Source organism: Rhineura floridana, chromosome 5, assembly GCF_030035675.1.
Source record: "Rhineura floridana isolate rRhiFlo1 chromosome 5, rRhiFlo1.hap2, whole genome shotgun sequence".
NCBI classification, from domain to species: Eukaryota; Metazoa; Chordata; class Lepidosauria; order Squamata; family Rhineuridae; genus Rhineura; species Rhineura floridana.
Genome location: NC_084484.1, coordinates 157745951 through 157765451, shown reverse-complemented (window position 1 = coordinate 157765451; position 19501 = coordinate 157745951). Strand labels below are relative to the sequence as shown.

Here is a 19501-nt window from a genome sequence, read left to right as displayed (position 1 = left end):
TCTGGCTGCAGGAGCCTTTGGGAATAAAAAGGATGATGAGAGATCAGATAAATGAAACCAAACTACTTGGCCAGTTCAGACAAGGGGGAACGAATGTGCCTTGGCTTCCACTGGTGAGTGCAGAGCAACTGCCAAATTAGAGGCATGCATGAGCTGAAAGCTGTAATAGCAAAGGTTCAATAAATTGTGTATGCCAGAGGCAGCTGCCTCTATAAACTCCAAGAAACAGACAAAGCTCCTGGCTCTGTTTATAGGTTAATCCATGTAGAATGCTTTCTTCACAACTTTCTGCATTGCAAGCACCATCCTTTACAGATATTCCTTGACTCTGCTCATTTCCCATCAGACATTTTACTTATCAAGGGTGCGTCGTGGTTTTCTAACTATTAACATTAACAAACGTCAAGGTGTTTCCAAACTGCTGTATATTTTTTCATTTATCTTTCTGGCACAGCTATAAGGCAGATTGTTTCTGATGTATCTCCAAATTACATGCGACAACAGATCTGTGATCAGATCTTCTCATCAGTTGCACTTTGGTCTTTGTATAGGGCAGAGGTGGAGAACTTTTGGCCCTCCAGATGTTACAGGACTACAACTCTCATTGTTCCTAACCAGTGGATGTGCTGGCTGCAGCTGATTGCAGTCGGCATCCAACAACATCTGGAAGACCAAAGTTTCCTCAGCCCTGGTATAGGGTGACCAGATGACAAAGAAAATGGGGGTCATGGACCTTCAGTAGTTTAGTAGAAGAAGTGGCAAATTTCAGGAGTGCAGCTTTCACCCATTTTAAGGAGGATGCTGCCCTTGGAGCACACCTAGAGGTGGGTGATTAGGCTGAAGAGGGGTCTGCAAACCCAAGTCCTAAGAGGAACAGTTAAAGATCTGGGTGTATCTAGCATAGATGGGAAGGCATGATAGCCAAATATCTGAAGTGCTGCCATGCAGAAGATGAAGGAAATCTGTTTTCTGTTGCTTCAGAGGGCAGGGTTGTTCATAGTCTAGAACAAATGGGTGGAAATGGTGGGGAAGCCCATTTTGGCTTAACATTAGGAGAAACTTTCTAAGACTAGTCAAACAGACAGCCTCAGGAGTGGTGAGCTTTGCTGAAGGTATTTAAGCAGAGGCTGGATGACCATCTGTTAGGGATGATGTAATTGCACCCTACATTGTAGGTCCTGCATTAAGCAGAGGGTTTGCCAAGATGATCTCCAAGATTCCTTCCAACACTTAGCTCTGCCTCTGCATTACAAGGTACACCTGCCAAAATGCTCTCATCTTCACAACAAAGGTAATGGAGTCTAGGGATGAGAAGATTATTTCCTCTGGTGTGCTCTGCCCCAAACCTAGCTCCTCCTGATCTCCAGTTTAACTAGGAGAATTTCTAAAATCTGAAATTAGAACTTGTGCAATTTACCTCAGATTTCAGCTCATCTCTTGTTCACCTTCTTTGTATCTCCCCATTACATTCTTAATGCATATTACTGCAAAGAAAAAAAATTAATTATGGGTTCTATTCAGCTGTGTTCTACTCACAGTAGACCCATTGACATTAATGAACCTAAGGTAGTAACACTTCTTAACTTCAGTGGGTCAACTTTGAGTAGGACTACCATTGAATACCACCCTGTGTGATCGTAATTTTTGACAGTTTTACTAATGTGTGCATAGGTTTTGGCACATTAGTAACTACCACACAATACAATCATGTAAAATCACATCTCGCTTTTTAGTAGTATGCCCCCCACAAATGTTTGCATGCACCCTGGTAAAACAGTAAAGATATCTTGAAGCAATCATTACCAAGATTGCTTTTTCTGTAGTGTTTTATTAATACATATGGAGAAGTGACATGAAGGAACTGAAAGATCAGAACCTGCACATACACAGTACTCTCTACTACCACTTCTGAAGGGACCATTCATGGAAGACATGATTTGCATGTTGAAGGGTTCCAGGGTCAACTGCTGGCATCTCCAGTTAAAAGAATCAACTACCAGGCAACATGAAAGATCTTTGCTTGATCTTTAACCCTGGAGAGCCACTGCTAATCGGGATAGGCAGTGCTGCGCTAGGTAGACAAATACTCTGATCTGGTATAAGGCAGCTTCTTATGTTCCACTGTAAAAAAAAGAGAGAGAACAATGGTGAATTTCTAATGCATTGGAACTAACCAGTTCATTCTTCTCCCAAGCATTTTAGCATGTGTTTTTAAATTGTTTTTTTAAAATGTGTTTTTATATTTGTATATTTGTTTTTAATGTTTTAATTGTTGTAAATCGCCCAGAGAGCTTCAGCTATGGGGTGGTATACAAATGTAATAATAAATAAATAAATAAATTCAGATTTCCAAAACCCAGGGCAAAATTCAGAAAAGAACTCCAGAAACATCGCTACTGGAGCTCTGCCCACCTTGGCCTCCATGAATGTCCAGAGGTTAAATCCTTAATATGTCCTGGTTCTAGAAATCATTCCAAATGATGAATTTGGTTTCTCTCTCCATTGCTGCAATAGACTATATAGTATGGCTCTTCCAACCATTTTTTTTAGATTACTTCACAGCTTCAAGTACATGGACCCCTACAGCAGCCCAACATGCCATATATTAGCTCGGGGGAAAGGGAAAGTTTGAAAGTGATGGAATGGCTGGTTGAATGCAATCCAGACCCAATTTGCGAGTGCATTTCTAAGCCAAACACTCTGGCAGCTGTATATGATTTAAGAGAGCTTTTGTGCCATGAGTTCCACCAGCACCACACTACCATTCCTTTTGTTGAGGGTCACCCCAGAAACGAGATGCAAAATGTGGAGATAGTTCACTTGTGTACTGAAAGTCATCCAACACAGAGGGTTTTCCATACATCAGTAATGTGGTATATTACAGTACAACCAGAGTATCACACTACATAGTATCCAGCATGAAGCTAATCAGATGTCTGTGACTACTACATGGCAACTAATCGGAGTCCACTATCTAGAGAGCAACAACAGTTAATATACCCACTCAACCACAGATCATATGTTTAGCTGGGTGAATTTTGTATATCTGTGAGTTAGCTATGCAAATCTGAAAGTGTCTTAGTAGCTGTTTGCAAATGTCCTTGGGGAAACCTTTCCACATTAACTAGCTTGCCAATGACTGCTGCGCATTTTGATTGGAGGCAATTATTCGTATTAGGAAAGAAGAATTTGCATAGGGAATGCCTCTATTATTGCATAGGAAACTGTTCCATTCAAAGAGCAGAGTGCTTGGTGGCTTAAATAAGGGCAAGATTTCAAAGAAGAGGGAATATATCTGCTCTGTCTGGAGTTCTGAGATAATGAATACAAACCAGACTCTGCTATAGAAGGTTTTGTGCCAATGCATATGTATCCAATGTTCTCTTTTACTCTCTTCTTTCAGAATGTAGTTATATTAAAATCTTTGCCCATGGAATGCAGCCTAAAGGGATGCTGAGCAAGTGAGAGGTGCTATAACCATGAGAATTGCAGAAATACAAAGATTATACAAAGATCCAGAGCATTCAGACTCAAAAGAACATAAGAGCCTGCTGGATCAGGCCAGTGGCCCATCTAGTCCAGCATCCTGTTCTCACGGTGGCCAGGATGGAAGTAAAGCACTCACCTCCTTCTCCTTATGCAGAAGACTGAGTTAGAATAGAGATGACTTTAAGCCCCTATTCATCTCAGACAACAGGCTCACTAGCTGCTCCAGATCATAGCAATGACCTATTGAATAAGCTCTTGGACTGAGCCTGCAATCTTGTTTTTACTCCAGTGTATCAAGCATTCATATGAAAGATGACTGATAAGTGTTTCCAAAGGGGATCACTACTGCACTGTTGAGAGAGTATGTAAGGGGGGGGGGAAGGCAGCAGTAACTAAATGAAGTGGTTGCAACTTTCCTCCCGCTAATTGAGTAGCGTGCTAGACTAAAGAGGAAGGAGCACACAGACCCACCCCACTCCCTTCAGCCTATCATCACTACCATCGTGTAGCCTTCACTGGAGCCAGGGGAGATCTCATGATCAATAAAACCATGGCACTACTCTAGCAGCTAGGGCTCTGTAACATCACTGCAGCTCAGCCAATTATTGGGACACTACCAAAACCTATCCTTTCCCACCTTCAAAGGAGAACAAGATTCAGGCAGTTTACAAAGGTTGTCAGGTCTCCCTAATCAGCAATATATGTTGCCCGCTTTTTAACATGCCAAGGCTAAACTCCATGTCCCCCACTCCCAGCTAGGCTAGCACTGCCTGTCACTGGGTTTTGTTTGTTCTACCTGTAAGGCTTGTGTCCTACCTGTGAATCCTGATCACCTGTGTTAACACTTCCAAATGCCTGGTAATTTACCACAGGACTGTCTCTACAAGCAACATTTTATAGTGGCCTGCACATTGGTATTTTTAAGAATGCTTCAGGTCAGAATACAGAATGCTTTTAAGTTGATGTCCACCATCGTAGGGGCTAGAAACTTGCTGGTTTTATCCCACTAAAAGCTTGATCTAACCATGGATCTAACTATGGATCTAACCATAGCTCCTGTGGCATAAATAACTAGGCACATGGAGTATGACACAATGTGGACAAGAATCATATTTTGACTATGACATATTAAAAGAACTTAAATTAGGTTCCAAATACTTTCATGATTGAAGTGAAAATGTCAGTTAAAGTTCTGCCATTTGTCTTCCCATGCCTCAATGTTGGATGCATGAAAGAGGAATAGCAAGGCCAATTTGTTCTGATATTTGGATAGCAGTAGTAATTTGGTTCAGACAAGAAATACTACACACTAAAACAGGTAAATGCAAACATTTGTTTATAATCAACCTGTGCCATAATAATGCATACAAGTGAGACTTTCAAAGAACATTTTATGGCACACAAGCACAGCAAAAGGAATTAAGTTCTGTGCATACAGTTTCAGCTTCCATTTTTAAAAAGTCAACAAGGTTATCCAAGTGTCTCTTTGAGATGAATGGATGTTATGCTGCAAGAGCGCTTAATGGATTAGTCAGAGAAAAATGTAATTTGTTCTTATTTTGTAGAGTAAAATGCTGTGATACGTCTTGAGTATTTAATGAGGGTCATGCTCTTCCTAATTAGGAAATAAGTATTTTGCAACCAAAGCACATGAGACAGTCAGGTTTACCACACATCTGGAAAATTAATATGGCAGCCTAATAACCTAAAATACACTTTAAAAACCTCTGACCTTCTGACATACCATTTCCACTGTATAGTCTCTAATTTCTGTGTTACACTTTAACAAGTTAAGAAAGTGTTTCCCCAAAGAGAAGCTGTAAGGCACCACTTTCTAAACAAGCAATAATCTCCCACAGACCAAATATACAAAGTGGCAATTAATAATGAAAAATATGTATCTTGTTATGAAAAGGAAACTGAGTATTAAAAACAAACATGTTGAAACACTAGCACATTTCTAAATGTTAAATTAAGGAAGCTCTTGCTGAAGGTATACAAGTACATTTTTAACCTGAAATATTTTCAAATTTAATGCACCGAGGAAATAGATTTTTAGGTGAGAAGAGGATAAATTATGGCAAATGTTACATGGTTCTCTGCCTTTTATAATTAATTCACAGAAATAAGAGTTAAGCACCAGCTTTACTCAAAAGGACAAACAATTTTGAAACTGAGTTTTGGTTAGTACCAAACCGAAAACTTTGCAAATGCTAATATGTGAAAGACACTAGCATGGTTCAAAGGACAGAGTGCTGGAGTTCAGATTCATGCTTACTGTGAACTCATGAAGAGGACCTTTAAAAAGTTATTTGTTCTTAGCCTCAGTTGCCCATTATAAAAGATTATAAAAGAGATAGGTCAGACCTGTCAGTTTGGTTGGCAGAATACAGAATCATAGAACAGCAGAGTTGGAAAGGGCCTATGAGGCAATCAAGTCCAACTCCCTGCTCAATGCAGGAATCCAACTTATACCTGACAGGCCGCTGTCCCGCTGCCTCTTAAAATGCCTCCAGTATTGGAGAGCCCACCACCTCCCTTGGTTTGCCTGTCATACTGCTCTAACAGTTAGGCAGTTTTTCCTGATGTTCAGCCAAAATCTGGCTTCCTGTAACTTGAGCCCATTATTCCGTGTCCTGCACTCTGGGGTGATTGAGAAGAGATTCTGGCCCTCCTCTGTGTGCCACCTTTCAAGTACTTGAAGAGTACTAACATATCTCCCCCTTAGTCTTCCCTTCTCAAGCCTAAACATGGCCAGTTCTTTCAGTTTCTCCTCACAGGGGTTTGTTTCCAGTCCCCTGATCCTCCTTCTTGCTGTCCTCTGAACTTGTTCCAGTTTGTCTGCATCCTTCAAAAGTGTGGTATCCAGAACTGGAGGCAGTACTCAAGATGAGCCCTGTCCAATGCTGAATAGAGGGGAACTAGTACTTCATGCAATTTGGAAACTATAAATGCAGTCCAAAATAGCATTGCCTTTTTTTGCAACCACATCGCACTGTTGGCTCATATTCAGCTTGTGATCAACAACAATTCCTTGATTCTTCCCGCATGTAGTATTGCTGAGCCAAGTATCCTCCATCTTATAACTATGCATTTGGTTTCTTTTTCCTAGGTGTAGAACTGTGCACTTACCCTGTTAAATTTCATTCTGTTGTTTTCAGCCCAGTGCTCCAGCCTGTCAAGATAAATTTGAATTTTGTTCTGTCTTCCAGGGTATTGTTTATCCCTTCCAATTTTGTGTCATCTGCAAATTTGATAAGCGTTCCCTGCATCTCCTCATCCAAGTCATTAATAAAAATGTTGAGGAGCACTAGGCCCAGGACTGAGCCCTGTGGTACCCCACTCATTACCTTCTTCCAGTTTGAGAAGGAACCATTGATAAGCGCTTTTTGAGTACGATTCTGTAGCCAACTGTGGATCCACCTGATAGTTGTTCCATCCAGCCTACATTTAGCTAGCTTGCTAATCAGAATATAAGCACTTTGTCAAAAGCTTTGCTGAAGTCAAGATATATTATCTCCACGGCATTCCCAGTCTACCAGGGAGGTTACACATAGGATGCGTTTTGGTGAGAGAAAGACAATCCAAAATCACTGCATCCATCCCATATCTTCATCTCTGGGCTACTACTGGGAGGAAGGGTGGGATATAAATCAAATAATAAATAAATACATAAATAAAATATCTCACTTGCTCCATCCCCTCCTCTCATCACAGCACCCCCATCACATTAGCACAAAAACTGTGGAATATCAAAAAACCAATGACAAATATTCACACCTCCTGAGAAGAAAAAAAGGCCCAGACTGAAATATTTTGCCAATTCTTTATGAGTGATGTCAAGATACATAATCAGAATCTAGTCCTGAGTCATAATTCACATAACATCGAAATTCATTGGCTAGGTTTCGAGTATGTTTTGGAATAAACTTGCACATCTTCACACCAAGATACTTCGCAGCATATTCTTCCATAACGGCACCTGAAGCAGAAAAACAAAATATAGTGTCTTTGTGGAACAAAAAAACCTAAGAACTCAATTGCAGGTCTATCCTCTTTTCAACAGTGACCAACTATATCCTTTTCTGAAACCCAGAAGCAGGGCACAAAGGTGATATAAATGACAGAAACTCATATTTATTATTGTGGGCTTCCTATTGAACTGAGAATTAGCTTGTTATGAAGAGGTTTACAAGGTAATCCATAGGGGGGAGAGTGAATGATCCTGCTGAGATACAGATAGCATCTCTTAGATTATAAAATACATTATCTGTATCTCACCAAGATCATCCACGGAACACATATGGATGACCTTGTATGATTGCATGTCTTTAAACTACTTGAGCTCTGCAATGTATTCAGTTATACATTTATGAATATTTATAACTACTAACTGAACGACACAGACATTTACTTTCTGTCTCATGGAGAAACACTACTTTGCCCAGCATCCACCAGCTCCTGGATTCTGGAAAGTTCTGAACCCTTGTTACAGCCCTATGCTGGAACAGTTACTATGTAACAGAGAAAAGACCTTGCGGGTGATTCCACAACTCCAAAATGCCCTCTCCAGGGAGGCTTGCCTGGTGCCTACCTTGATGTCATTTTGGTGCCTTTTTATTTTCCCAGGCTTTTTTCTCTCTGCCGATTATTTTTATGCTGTTTGAATTTATTTCTGCTGACTGCTTCTATGCACCCTGTTTTAAACTGTGTTGTTTTAATGTTATTTCTTTGTAAGCTGCTCTGGGAACTTGTTGGAAGAGAGGGGTATAAATCCTTAAATAAATGCTTTACTCAACGTAAGTCCCACTTTGTTCTAAAGGACTTGCAAGTGTGCATAGGATTGCAGTCTCAGCTTTCAAATAAATGTTCTTACTCTGTATCCTTGTACATGTACAGACAGGGCGAAACAAACTTATGTCTAAACAGGCATAATTCTAAAGAGAAAAAAAACCGTATACAACATGACTAAACAATTTGGACTGATTTATTCATTTTAAAACCACTAGCTAGTATACATGATCTATGTTGGTACAATGTGATTCAACTCCTATAGCAGCCATTGTATGCATCTTTGTTCAGAAAATGCACACCAACTCCAGGATAACTGTTTCCCAAACTCCCAATGCAGTCCTTTTTCTCAAGATACTGTCCAAGGTCATGAGCATTATAATTTAACATTAATGCAGAAACTATAATATAGATAATAATATATTAGGAACTGCTGTTGCAATGCTTATACCTGTACAAAGCAGAATCTTTCCTTTAGTTAAGAATTTTATGGTTTCTGCAGTTTTTCTAAGACACTCTTCAGACAAGTAGGGTGGATCTGCTATGACAATGTCAAAACTGTGTGCTGTGAGGCTAGCTGGAAGATTCAGAGGATTGTTGTAATCATACAGAACATATTCAGCTCCATACACAGAAAATCTTTGGTCATACTCCAATATACACGTTGAAAAATCTTTGTTATCCTGCTCTTTCAGTTTTTGATAAACGCTGGGTGCACTAACACATGCTATTCTGAAAATATAAAGAGACAAATAAAGAAAAGGTTCAGATAGTACAGATATAAAATATTTTATTTATTTATTTATAAAATTTATATCCTGCCCTTCCAGTAGGAGCCCAGGCAGCAAACAAAAACACTAAAACACTCTAAAACATCATAAAAATAGACTTTAAAATATATTAAAACAAAACTTCTTTAAAAATATCTTTTTAAAGAATGCTTTAAAAACATCTTAAAAAGCAATTCCAACACAGACGCAGACTGGGATATGGTCTCCACTTAAAAGGCTTGTTGAATGAGGAAGGGCTTTAGTAGGAGCCGAAAAGATAACAGAAATAGCGCCTGTCTAATATTTAAGGGGAGGGAATTCCAATGGGTAGGTGCCACTACACTAAAAGGTCCATCTCCTATGCTATGCAGAACGGGCCTCCTGATAAAATGGTATCTACAGGAGACCCTCACCTGCAGAGCGCAGTGATCGACTGGGTATATAAGGGGTAAGACAATCTTTCAGGTATCCTGGTCCCACGCTATACACCAAAACTAGAACCTTGAACTTAGCACGGTAGCTAATGGGCACCCAGTGCAATTCTTTCAGCAGCAGGGTGACATGTTGGTGATACCCTGCCCCAGTGAGCAGTCTCGCTGCTGCATTTTGCATGAGCTACAGCTTCCAGACCAACCTCAAGTGTAGCCCCACACAGAGCGCATTACAGTAATCCAGCCTGGAGGTTACCAGTGCATGGACAACAGCAGCTATCTGTTGATGTGTGAGCGTTGTTGCGTGAACAGCATACGTTACGTTGGAGTTAAGTTGAGCAAGAAGCTTCACAGAGGCAGTAGATCAGGTTAAGAGTCCTTATTAGACATTATGGCTTAAAGCTTAAAGGTAGATTACATGTAGAGTTTCCCCCCCCTTCAAGGAGAAGCTCTCAGTTCAGAGACAAGACACAGAAGAAGGAAGGAAGAACTAACAGCAGGCTGTTACAACTTTCCCAGCTGTTATCTCCCATTACCATGGCAACGGCTGGCCTTGGATTGTCTGCTCTCAGGCCAGCAAAGACATAACTCCTTCTAGCTACAGATTTCAAGACTTTCAGACTTGATGGAAAACAACCAGGCCTAATGGGTCAACATGTCCCCCTTTTCCCATCATGTCTGTCAATTACAAATAAAGCTCAGCAATACATTTCAACAATACAAAGGTAATACATTTCAATACATTGCATCATACAGATCCAGTTTACATTTCAGTACATTTCAGAACATCTCTGTACATTTAGCTAAAACTTTATTCAATCAAACTTTGGCTGAACACAGGTCAAATATAGTGTTTCTGGATCCATCTCAACCTGTTTATTCATACCTGGGCTGGTAATTACCCCCACAGTAAATCTTTCAGGCGGTTTGCCAATGTTCGCTCTTGTAGAGCGTCTCAAAGGAACTGGAGTTCCTGCTCTCTCAGCCCCCCCACCCCCCCGTTTGACCTGGTACTTGGCACAGCTTGATCAGGAAATTCCATTTCCTCAGCCTTGCGTTTCTTTGATCTCCGTTTCCCACAAATGAGTTCATTTAATGCATCCCTAAGAGGAATTTGTGTGCCTTCCACTTTTATGTCAAGGTTTGGTTTAAATGTTTGTGCTTGTGTGTCAGCTGATCCTGTAAGAATGACTGTTTGCCTTTGATCCCAAGGCTTTTCAGCAACTTTAATGCTTCTGCTCAGAATTAATTGCTGTGTTTCTGGTAACCAAACTCTGAAATATGCATTCTGAAATCCCAAAACAAATCCTTGTTGTGCTCTGGGTGCAAGTTTGCCTCTTCTTTTTCCCTGTGGAATGTGTACCCAGCAACGTGCCCCGAATTTCTGAATGTGTTGCAATTTCGGCTTTCTCCCAGTGAGTTTCTCATAAGGTGACATTCCAATGGCACTGTCTAACACCCTGTTGTGAATGTAATTCGCATACAGAATTGCCTCTGCCCAGAAAGAATTCCCCAAACTGGAATCCATTAACATGGCTCTCATTGCTTCCTATTTTTTCTCTCAGCAGTTCCGTTGGAAGGTTTAAGTGCTATTTTCTTACTTGCAAGCACTTCATGCAATGCTTTACCCATGAATTCCTCCCCCTGGTCTGAGTGTATAGCCCCCACCGTGATGCCGTGTTGAGTTTCGATTCTCTTAATGAACAGTTTCAGCTTCTGCTCTGCTTCACTTTTATGCTTGAGCAAATAAAGATTAGTGTATCTAGAAAAATCATCTACGATTACCAAAAAGAATCTCGCACCTCCTCGTGAAGTGTTTATTGGCCCTGATAAATCAACATGAACTAGCTGATAGGGAGCTGTTGTGGTTCTCTCAGCCTCCCGGTTTATTGGTGCAATTGTCATTTTTGCTTTATGGCAAGCATCACAATCCATTATTAACTGCCCACAGTCTTTCAACCGCATGTTTTCACTATGCATAGGGGTTTTCTTAATCGTGTCAAAGTTTGCATGCCCCAGCCTCTGATGCCATTCATGGACACAGCCTTGATGTATCTGTGCCTCAGCGTTTAACACAGCACACCCTGCTTGACTGCTTTTTATTACAAACTGGGAATCATTCAGGCTTCCCTGCAAGCACACTTGATCTCCCCTCATTACATAACATTTGTCTCTGTCAAACAACACTGAAAACCCACAACTGGTCAGTTTTCTCACAGACAATATGTTATGAGACAGTTCTGGTACAAACAAACAATCTGACAGTATTCCAAGTTTATCAAACCTCACCAGTCCTCGAGCCTCCACATTCTTCTGCGATCCATCCACTAGTTGCACAAAGTCCTGCTCATCTGTAAACGTGTAAAACAAACTCCTGTCTTTGATTAATATATGGCTCGCACCACTGTCAAGAATCCAGTCAACAGGTCCTAAATCTTGAGACTTCTGTTTACAAACAAAGTTCACACTGCCGCTATGCGTCTTCCAGCCTCCGTCCCTGGAATTGTGCTTGGCTGCACAGTCCCGCTGAAGATGCCCACGAGCTCCGCAGCCATAACAAGCCTTTAGCCGCTGCTGCTCCTGCTTGTAATCCTGCTTGCTTCCGACAGCCTCCTTCGGCACGGCACTTTTCGCCTCCTCTTGTCTCCGCTGCCATTCTTAGGTCAGCTGTTCTTCAATAAAAGCTACATTCAGCCCCCCATCGGGCATGGCTTCAATTCCCATGACAAAATTATTCCAAGTCCCATCGAGTGAAGCCAGGATCAGATAGGTCTTCTGAAGGACAGAGTGTTCCATGCCTCGATCCTGCAACTCAGCAAATAGGCGCCTGAATTCCGTGAGATGCTCACTCATGTCGCACTCACCCGTGAAGCGCATCTGGTACAGCTTCCGTGCCAAACACAATTTAGATCCCGCGGTCTGTTGCACATGAAGGCCTTCCAACACGTCCCACATCTGTTTGGCGTTTGTAACATCTCTCATGTGTAGCAGTTGAGAGTCGGATAGAGCCAGAGCAATAAAAGCCTGCGCCCTCTCATCGTTCCGTACCCAAGCCACTGAAAGGGGTGCAGGGGGTGTACCTTCAATAGCTTCCCATAAATCCTCTTTTATCAGCAAAGCGCGCATCCTTGGCTTCCAACTGCCATAATTCTTTTCATTAAGTCGTTCCATCGGCAAGCCTCCAGACATGTTTACAGCAGCCATCTCTGCTCACCTCTGTCTGGCACAATCAATCAAGCTGCCCTCTGGATTTCCGTCTGCCATTCAGACCAGCCACTTACTCCTGTGTAACGTGCTGTGGATATGGGCCCATAACCCTGTTGATGTGTGAGCGTTGTTGCGTGAACAGCATACGTTACGTTGGAGTTAAGTTGAGCAAGAAGCTTCACAGAGGCAGTAGATCAGGTTAAGAGTCTTTATTAGACATTATGGCTTAAAGCTTAAAGGAAGGAAGAACTAACAGCAGGCTGTTACAACTTTCCCAGCTGTTATCTCCCATTACCATGGCAACGGCTGGCCTTGGATTGTCTGCTCTCACGCCAGCAAAGACATAACTCCTTCTAGCTACAGATTTCAAGACTTTCAGACTTGATGGGAAACAACCAGGCCTAATGGGTCAACACTATCCCGGTCAAGAAACGTCTGCAGCTATCTTACGAACTGAAGCTGGTAAAAGGCACTCCTAGCCACGGAGGTACGAACTGAAGCTGGTAAAAGGCACTCCTAGCCACGGAGGTCACCTGGGCCTCTACCGACGAAGATGGATCCAGGAGCACCCCAGACTACGGTTCTGCTCTTTCAGAGGAAGTATGACCCCATCCAAAGCAGGTAACTGGCCAATTATCCAAACTTGGGAACCACCAACCCATAGTGCGTACCACTTGCTAGGATTCAGACTCAGTTTATTGGCCCTCATCCAGCCCACTACCGAGTCCAGGGACCAGTCCTGGGCTTGCACAGCCTCTCCTGATTCAGTTGCAAAAGAGAAAAAGAGCTGGGTATCATCAGCATACTGTTCACACCTTGCCCCCAATCTCCTGATGACCGCTCCCAAGGGCTTCATATATATGTTAAACACTTTTAATGTAGAACTTGTCTGAAACATATTTTTGTGACAACTTGAAGACTGCTTTTGCATAGCAATTTTACACAAATTGTTGTTGTTACGTGCCTTCAAGTCCATTACGACTTATGGCGACCCTATGAATCAGCAACCTCCAAGAGCATCTGTCGTGAACCTCTCTGTTCAGATCTTGTAAGTTCAGGTCTGTGGCTTCCTTTATAGAATCAATCCATCTCTTGTTTGGCCTCCTCTTTTTCTACTCCCTGCTGTTTTTCCCAGCATTATTGTCTTTTCTAGTGAATCATGTCTTCTCATTATGCGTCCAAAGTATGATAACATACAGTGGAGGCACCTGCCTGATGTTAACTAGCAGGGAGTACCAAAGTGTAGGTGCTGCCAAACAGAATGATTTGTTACAAGTGCAGAGTGAGTATTATGTGGCACCTGTAACAGTACCAGTTCTGTAGATCAATGTGGTTGAGTGGGCACAAATGGGGTAAAGCAATCCTGCAAGTAAACTGGTCCCAACCTGTTAACGGCTTTATATACTAATAGTGAGATCTTGAACTTGATCCAGTAACAAATCTGCAACCAATGCAGATCTCTGAGCAGAAGTGTTATATGCTAGCAGGCTCTCATTACTGTCAGCAACCATGCTGCAGTATTCTGCACTAACTGCAGTTTCTGGGTCAAGCACAAGGAAACTCCACATAGTTCATTGCAGTAATCCAATCTTGAAGCCACCAGTGCCTGAACTACAGTGGTCAGGCATATTATAGTTGTATGCTGCTCAACTGTTGATATATTAATGTACTATGAAAAACTAGAAAACAGTATTCTAACAATATTTTGTTGATCTTACAAGATCTGAACAGGGTGGTTTATAACAAATGCTATTGGAGGTTGCCGATTCATAGGGTCGTCATAAGTCATAATCGACTTGAAGGCACATAACACACATAACATTTTCAGAAAGAAGAAAACTCATTGCTTAATTTTTAAAACTTACCTGCCACCTCTTCCAACTGCTCTTGTAGCCTCGTTAGCTAAATGGAGTGCAGTTTCAGCATCATACCAAAACTGGCTCAGTTGCTGGGAGTAATCAAGCACAAATATCAGTAATATACTTTTCTTATATAGTATATGCCTACTTAGCTTGCACTGAGTAACAGAATGGGGGGAAACGTACAAGACAACTAAACAAAATAAAGTTCATGACCATTTATGTATTTATTATATCCCATCCTTCCTCCCAAAGAAGCCTAAGGCAGCACTACAGATGGCCAACACTGCAAATATTCAATAGTCGCGTCCTTTTTACTTTCCATACCATTGTCCCCTAAAGTAGACAGGACACAGAAGAAAAAGGGGACACAACACGTAGTTATCAAGGTAGAGATCCTTGAAAGGTAGGATTGTGGAAGGAAGAAGATGAGATGCAATGGACTGAGCAGTCAGTACTGAGTGTGGAGGCTGCAGAAGGGACAGAGAGGAGGAGGAGGAACAGCAGCAGCAGCAGGAGTTACATGTCAGCTGTTGGATGTGGCAGGAGATACAGCTATAATGGACACATAACATCAGCAGTACTATTGGGGACTATGTTTTCCATCCATATGAACAATTTTACCTGCCGTTCCTAAACTCTGAACAATTTGTTGAGAGTGGAAAAGTTACTTCTCAAAAGTCTCCTTCTAATTCTGTAAATTCATGTTTCACTCTTTTTATTAGAGTGAAATAGTTCTTACTGAATTACTGGGGAAATCTAGTTAGATGTCTACAAGGTAAGAACAGAATCTAGAAAATTAATTCACATGTTTAGATTATATTTTATTTTTATTTTTTAATAAGAAACCAATAGTGGGCACACATTCATGAATACATTCATGGCAACAATTCATACTCTGTGCTCAGTATTTAAAATAAGGACAGGTGTGCGAGTTAGAATTATTTGATCCATCAGAAACTAGGAGCCAAGAGATCAGCCAAGAGAAGTGAGCAGGGAAACTAGAATGGAAAACAAATAGTAGTGCAGGTGGGTGGGGAGGTTTGCATGTTCGATGCTTGGAAGAAATAAGGATGAGAATTTGTGTCCCCAATTGAGACCAGAGATGCAAGTAAGATTTTTCTGGCTCTTCTCTTGGCTCCCCGTCCTCCAAATAGCCAGTTCACAACCTATTATCAGCCAAGAGAAAAATGGGGAAGTACAGGTTAGGTAGAGAAAAGCTAAGGCAAGGATAACTTTGTTTCTTAGTATTAAATTAGGTCTTGGGTTGCACTTAATTTTTTCACTGAAGGAAAAGAGATTTCTCTCCCAAGTTCCTGAACTGGGAGTTTCCCATTAGAAACAAGATAATCAATGGAATGATGAACTATACCGAAAGAGACTGCGTCTAACAAACAGAGGTACAGCCACCAGCATAGAGGATTTGTTTTCCCAACATTTACATCCTCCATACTGGTAGGTGTACTTCTGTCTCTCAATACAGCAAGCTGATTTAGAGTCAAAACAAAGTAAAAAAATTGCATTCGAGTTGTAACAGTTATGGTATATTCAGATGTTATTTGGCTCTCCTGTTGGGAAGCTCTCACTATTTTCTCCTGCATTGTGTGATCCTGTATCACTCTATATGGTGCTATCACTAAATGTATATTAGTCAAAATGCATCTGCTTACCCAGTTCTCTTCTACTGAGCCAAAAGAATAGTTATTAAATCTTTCTGTTGTCTTAATGTCTTCTCTCTGCTGTTGCTCAATATATAACTCCTGTAGAGCAGATAAGGCTTCGAATGAAAGCTGAGGAACATCATCATCATTGTCACTCATTTTCTAGATGCAAATCAAATCAAAAACAAAACAACCCCTTTGTCAATTAACAAGAATCTTCAAAAGATACATGGACTGGCAGTAAAACTAAATTTCTTTACCATGAGAGGCAAAGAGAAGAGAGCATTTTATCATTTCCAGCAAATTGGGAATCAGGGCAATGGAGTCTTTTAAATTTCAGACATTTTAACTGTCAATATAGCATTATACATTGAAGCAGACACCAGAGAAAGCATTTTGATAAGCATCTCAAAACATCTTCCTTAAAGAAAAGGAGTTTTCATTTTCATGGTGAAGCTACATTTTAATTGGTAGAAAAAAAGAGCAAGAGAACTTTGATTTCACTTTTAAGGTGTCAAGCAAAATTATTATGTTTAAACTGTATTTCTTACTATTTTCTTCCAAGCCAATATCAGCACAGCCACTTACACCCAAAGAAACATGTTTTTATGTCTACAGACTTCCAGCGGTGTATATTTATGTTAAACGTGCTTCATAATGAAAAATCTCTTATAGATTAATATCATACACGCCAAATGCATGCTAGCAGCTATTTTTCTCAAGTGTTTTAAAAGTATTTCTCTGGTTCACCACCACTCTGGGTCTTATGTGAATACCAGAAAAGTATTACCAGTTTGGACACAATTTCTTTCACTTTGTATAGTGGTTGGAGTGTCAAGACTAGGCCTCGGAAAATCCAGGCTCAAATCCCCACTCACAGAAGACCATACAAGGAGCCCTGCTAGATCAAGCCAATGACCCATCTAGTCCAGCATCCGGTACTCACAGTGGCTAACCAGATGCCCACAGAAAGCTCATAAGTAGGATCTGAATGCAACAGACTTCTCTCCACCTCTGATTCACAGCAACTGGTATGTAGAAGTATACTGCATCCAATAGTGGAGGAAGAAGACAGCCACTGTGGCTGGTAGCCATTGATAGCCTCAGGGTACAGACACACTTACTGTTCTGATGGTTCCAGTGCGTCTCCACCCGTTTTCTGAAAATGGGGACCCAATGGTAGTCAAACCCTACCCCTTTGTACTGTAAAACCTGGTGGGATCAGCTCAAGTGCATTTGTTTTTAATTCAACTTCACACAGAATTCGCAACTGATCAGCAGATCAATCTGTTGCCCCTCCAGGTATGGTCAATAGAAACACTTTGTTGTAGGAGACTAATGTGCTCACAGACTTATTCTCCATGAATTCATGGGCCAGAAACTATTTTACAGCTTAACCTACCTGGGGTGAATATTTTTTTATCTCAGCCAGGGATGGAGAGGCTATGGCCCTCCAGATTTTGTAGGACTACAACTCCTACCATCCCTGACTATTGGCTATGTTTGTTGGGATTGGTGGGAGTTTGAAGTCCAACAATACCAGGAGAGCTGTAGCTTCTCCGTCCCCAGTCGAAGCAGTTTGAATATGGAAGCCATCATACCTTAACAGCCACTTCACCCATTACATTTTCAAGTGTACACCTAAAGATGTATGAGTGAGGCACAATATCAAAAACTCTACACCCAGAGAGTGAAAACTGTCTGCAGCCTCCTGTCAATTGTATACTGGGAAAAAGCAAACTGATGCCATGTAATGTGTAGAACAATCCTTAACATTTGCAGATCTAAGCAAGGTACCAGTGTGAGGGCTTATCCTACTCTTGAAGCATTTTTTATTAACTCTTCCCAGTAGACACATGCAGAGGTATAGTTGTCCGGGGTCACAGGGGGGTCATAGACTCATTATCAGGGTGGAAGCAGGGTCCCAGCCAGGTCCCTATGTATGAGCCAATCAGAGTGAAAGGAGATGAATTGACCACTGAGAAGACTCTTCTCAGTAGCTAACATACAGCCTCCCCTTTCATGCTGATTGGTTCCTAGGTGAGTCTGATGTAATGTAGTGGAGTCAGGAGTGACAGGGAGAGCAAGGGAGATGAGGAAAAATAGAAAAGGGGACATAGCTGTGAGGACATGAAGGGCCTCTGCACTTCTGAATTTACTTATTTATTTTATTTATTATTTTATTTATTATTTGATTTATATCCCGCCCTTCCTTCCAGCAGGAGCCCAGGGCCACTATGCTACCGCTCACGTGCTCCCTTTTACTGTTCTTTCATCACCTTCCTTGACAGGGCAATAAAAGGACATTGGGCTAGCTATCTTCGCCAGCATGCCCCAAACACCATTCCTACTATTAATCGTAAATCAATGAATATTGCGTAAGGAAATTTTGGCTAAAAGAGCAAGCTTGCCACTGACTGCAGACACAAGTTTTTAAAGGAAGTACGTTGGGAAGTGCGGCACGGAGCAACTCTAAAAACCAACACATTTGATCGTTATAAAGAAAGAAATGGTAAAGTAAACATTTTTTAAAAAAACCTCCACAGCAATATTTGCCGGATCACCCAACAAAACACAAACACACACAACCCCTTCCACGATACTGCGGATCCAGAGACTCCTCCTCACAACCGTTCCCGACGCAACCCTCCCCCTTCTTCCAGCCTAGCTCCCCTCAGACGCAACAGCCTGACGCCGAGAGCTGCCCGGCACGGGCTCCCCTCTTTCGGGACTCCATGAGGCGCTTTCCCTCCTGGGCAGCCCTTCCTCCGTTCTTCCGCTCCCAGCCACTCCACTCACCCACAGCGCGGCCTCTGCGCCCGCGGCCTCCCTCGCCTTTCCTCGCGAAGAGCAGGCCCGCCGGGCCGGGAGATCTCTCTAGCTCCCTCTAGCTTCGGCTCTCGCGCATCAACAATAACAGTTGCTTTCTTCACCCGTTTTTCCTCAGCCGCAATCCGATTCTCACCTCGCTGCCTACGTTTATTATTACACCTTTTATTTTATTTTTAAATTGATACTTTATATTGCAGGAGAGGGTCGGCCACAATGAAAGGTACAAAATCGATAAAGAAAACCAACCCACAGATGAAGGGCAATCGATTTGGGGGCACGAGAAGAAGACAAGGAAGAAATAAAATACGGTAACAAGGAGAAGGGAGCAAAAGCACGCAGGGATGGCCTGCTGGAGCAGGTAGGGTGAAACCTGAGGGAAAGAGAAAAGAAAAAGGAAAGGCAGGGCGGGATATCAACTATAGACAGCAACTTTGTTCTGCTTTCTCTCTTGTAACCAGTAG

At 41.7% G+C, this 19501-nt stretch overlaps 1 protein-coding gene across 1 annotated transcript; it reads right to left on the bottom strand.

The window, feature by feature from the left end:
* Nucleotides 1-7301: 7301 nt before the first annotated feature.
* EEF1AKMT1 (EEF1A lysine methyltransferase 1) lies at nt 7302-19501 on the bottom strand. The gene is made up of 5 exons (XM_061628582.1): nt 19008-19501; nt 16218-16370; nt 14554-14636; nt 8732-9012; nt 7302-7471 (listed from the first exon to the last, which is right to left on the bottom strand). The coding sequence occupies exons 2-5, from the start codon at nt 16365-16367 to the stop codon at nt 7329-7331; spliced, it is 657 nt and encodes a 218-aa protein (XP_061484566.1). The 5' UTR covers nt 16368-16370; nt 19008-19501; the 3' UTR covers nt 7302-7328.

Coding starts and splice junctions, on each gene's coding strand:
- EEF1AKMT1 (XM_061628582.1), bottom strand. CDS start 16,367: ATGAGTGACAATGATGATGATGTTCCTCAGCTTTCATTCGAAGCCTTA. Junction 14,637..16,217: donor GCTCAGTAGAAGAGAACTGG/GTAAGCAGATGC, acceptor GATTACTCCCAG/CAACTGAGCCAGTTTTGGTA. Junction 9,013..14,553: donor GCAGTTGGAAGAGGTGGCAG/GTAAGTTTTAAA, acceptor TTATATTTTCAG/AATAGCATGTGTTAGTGCAC.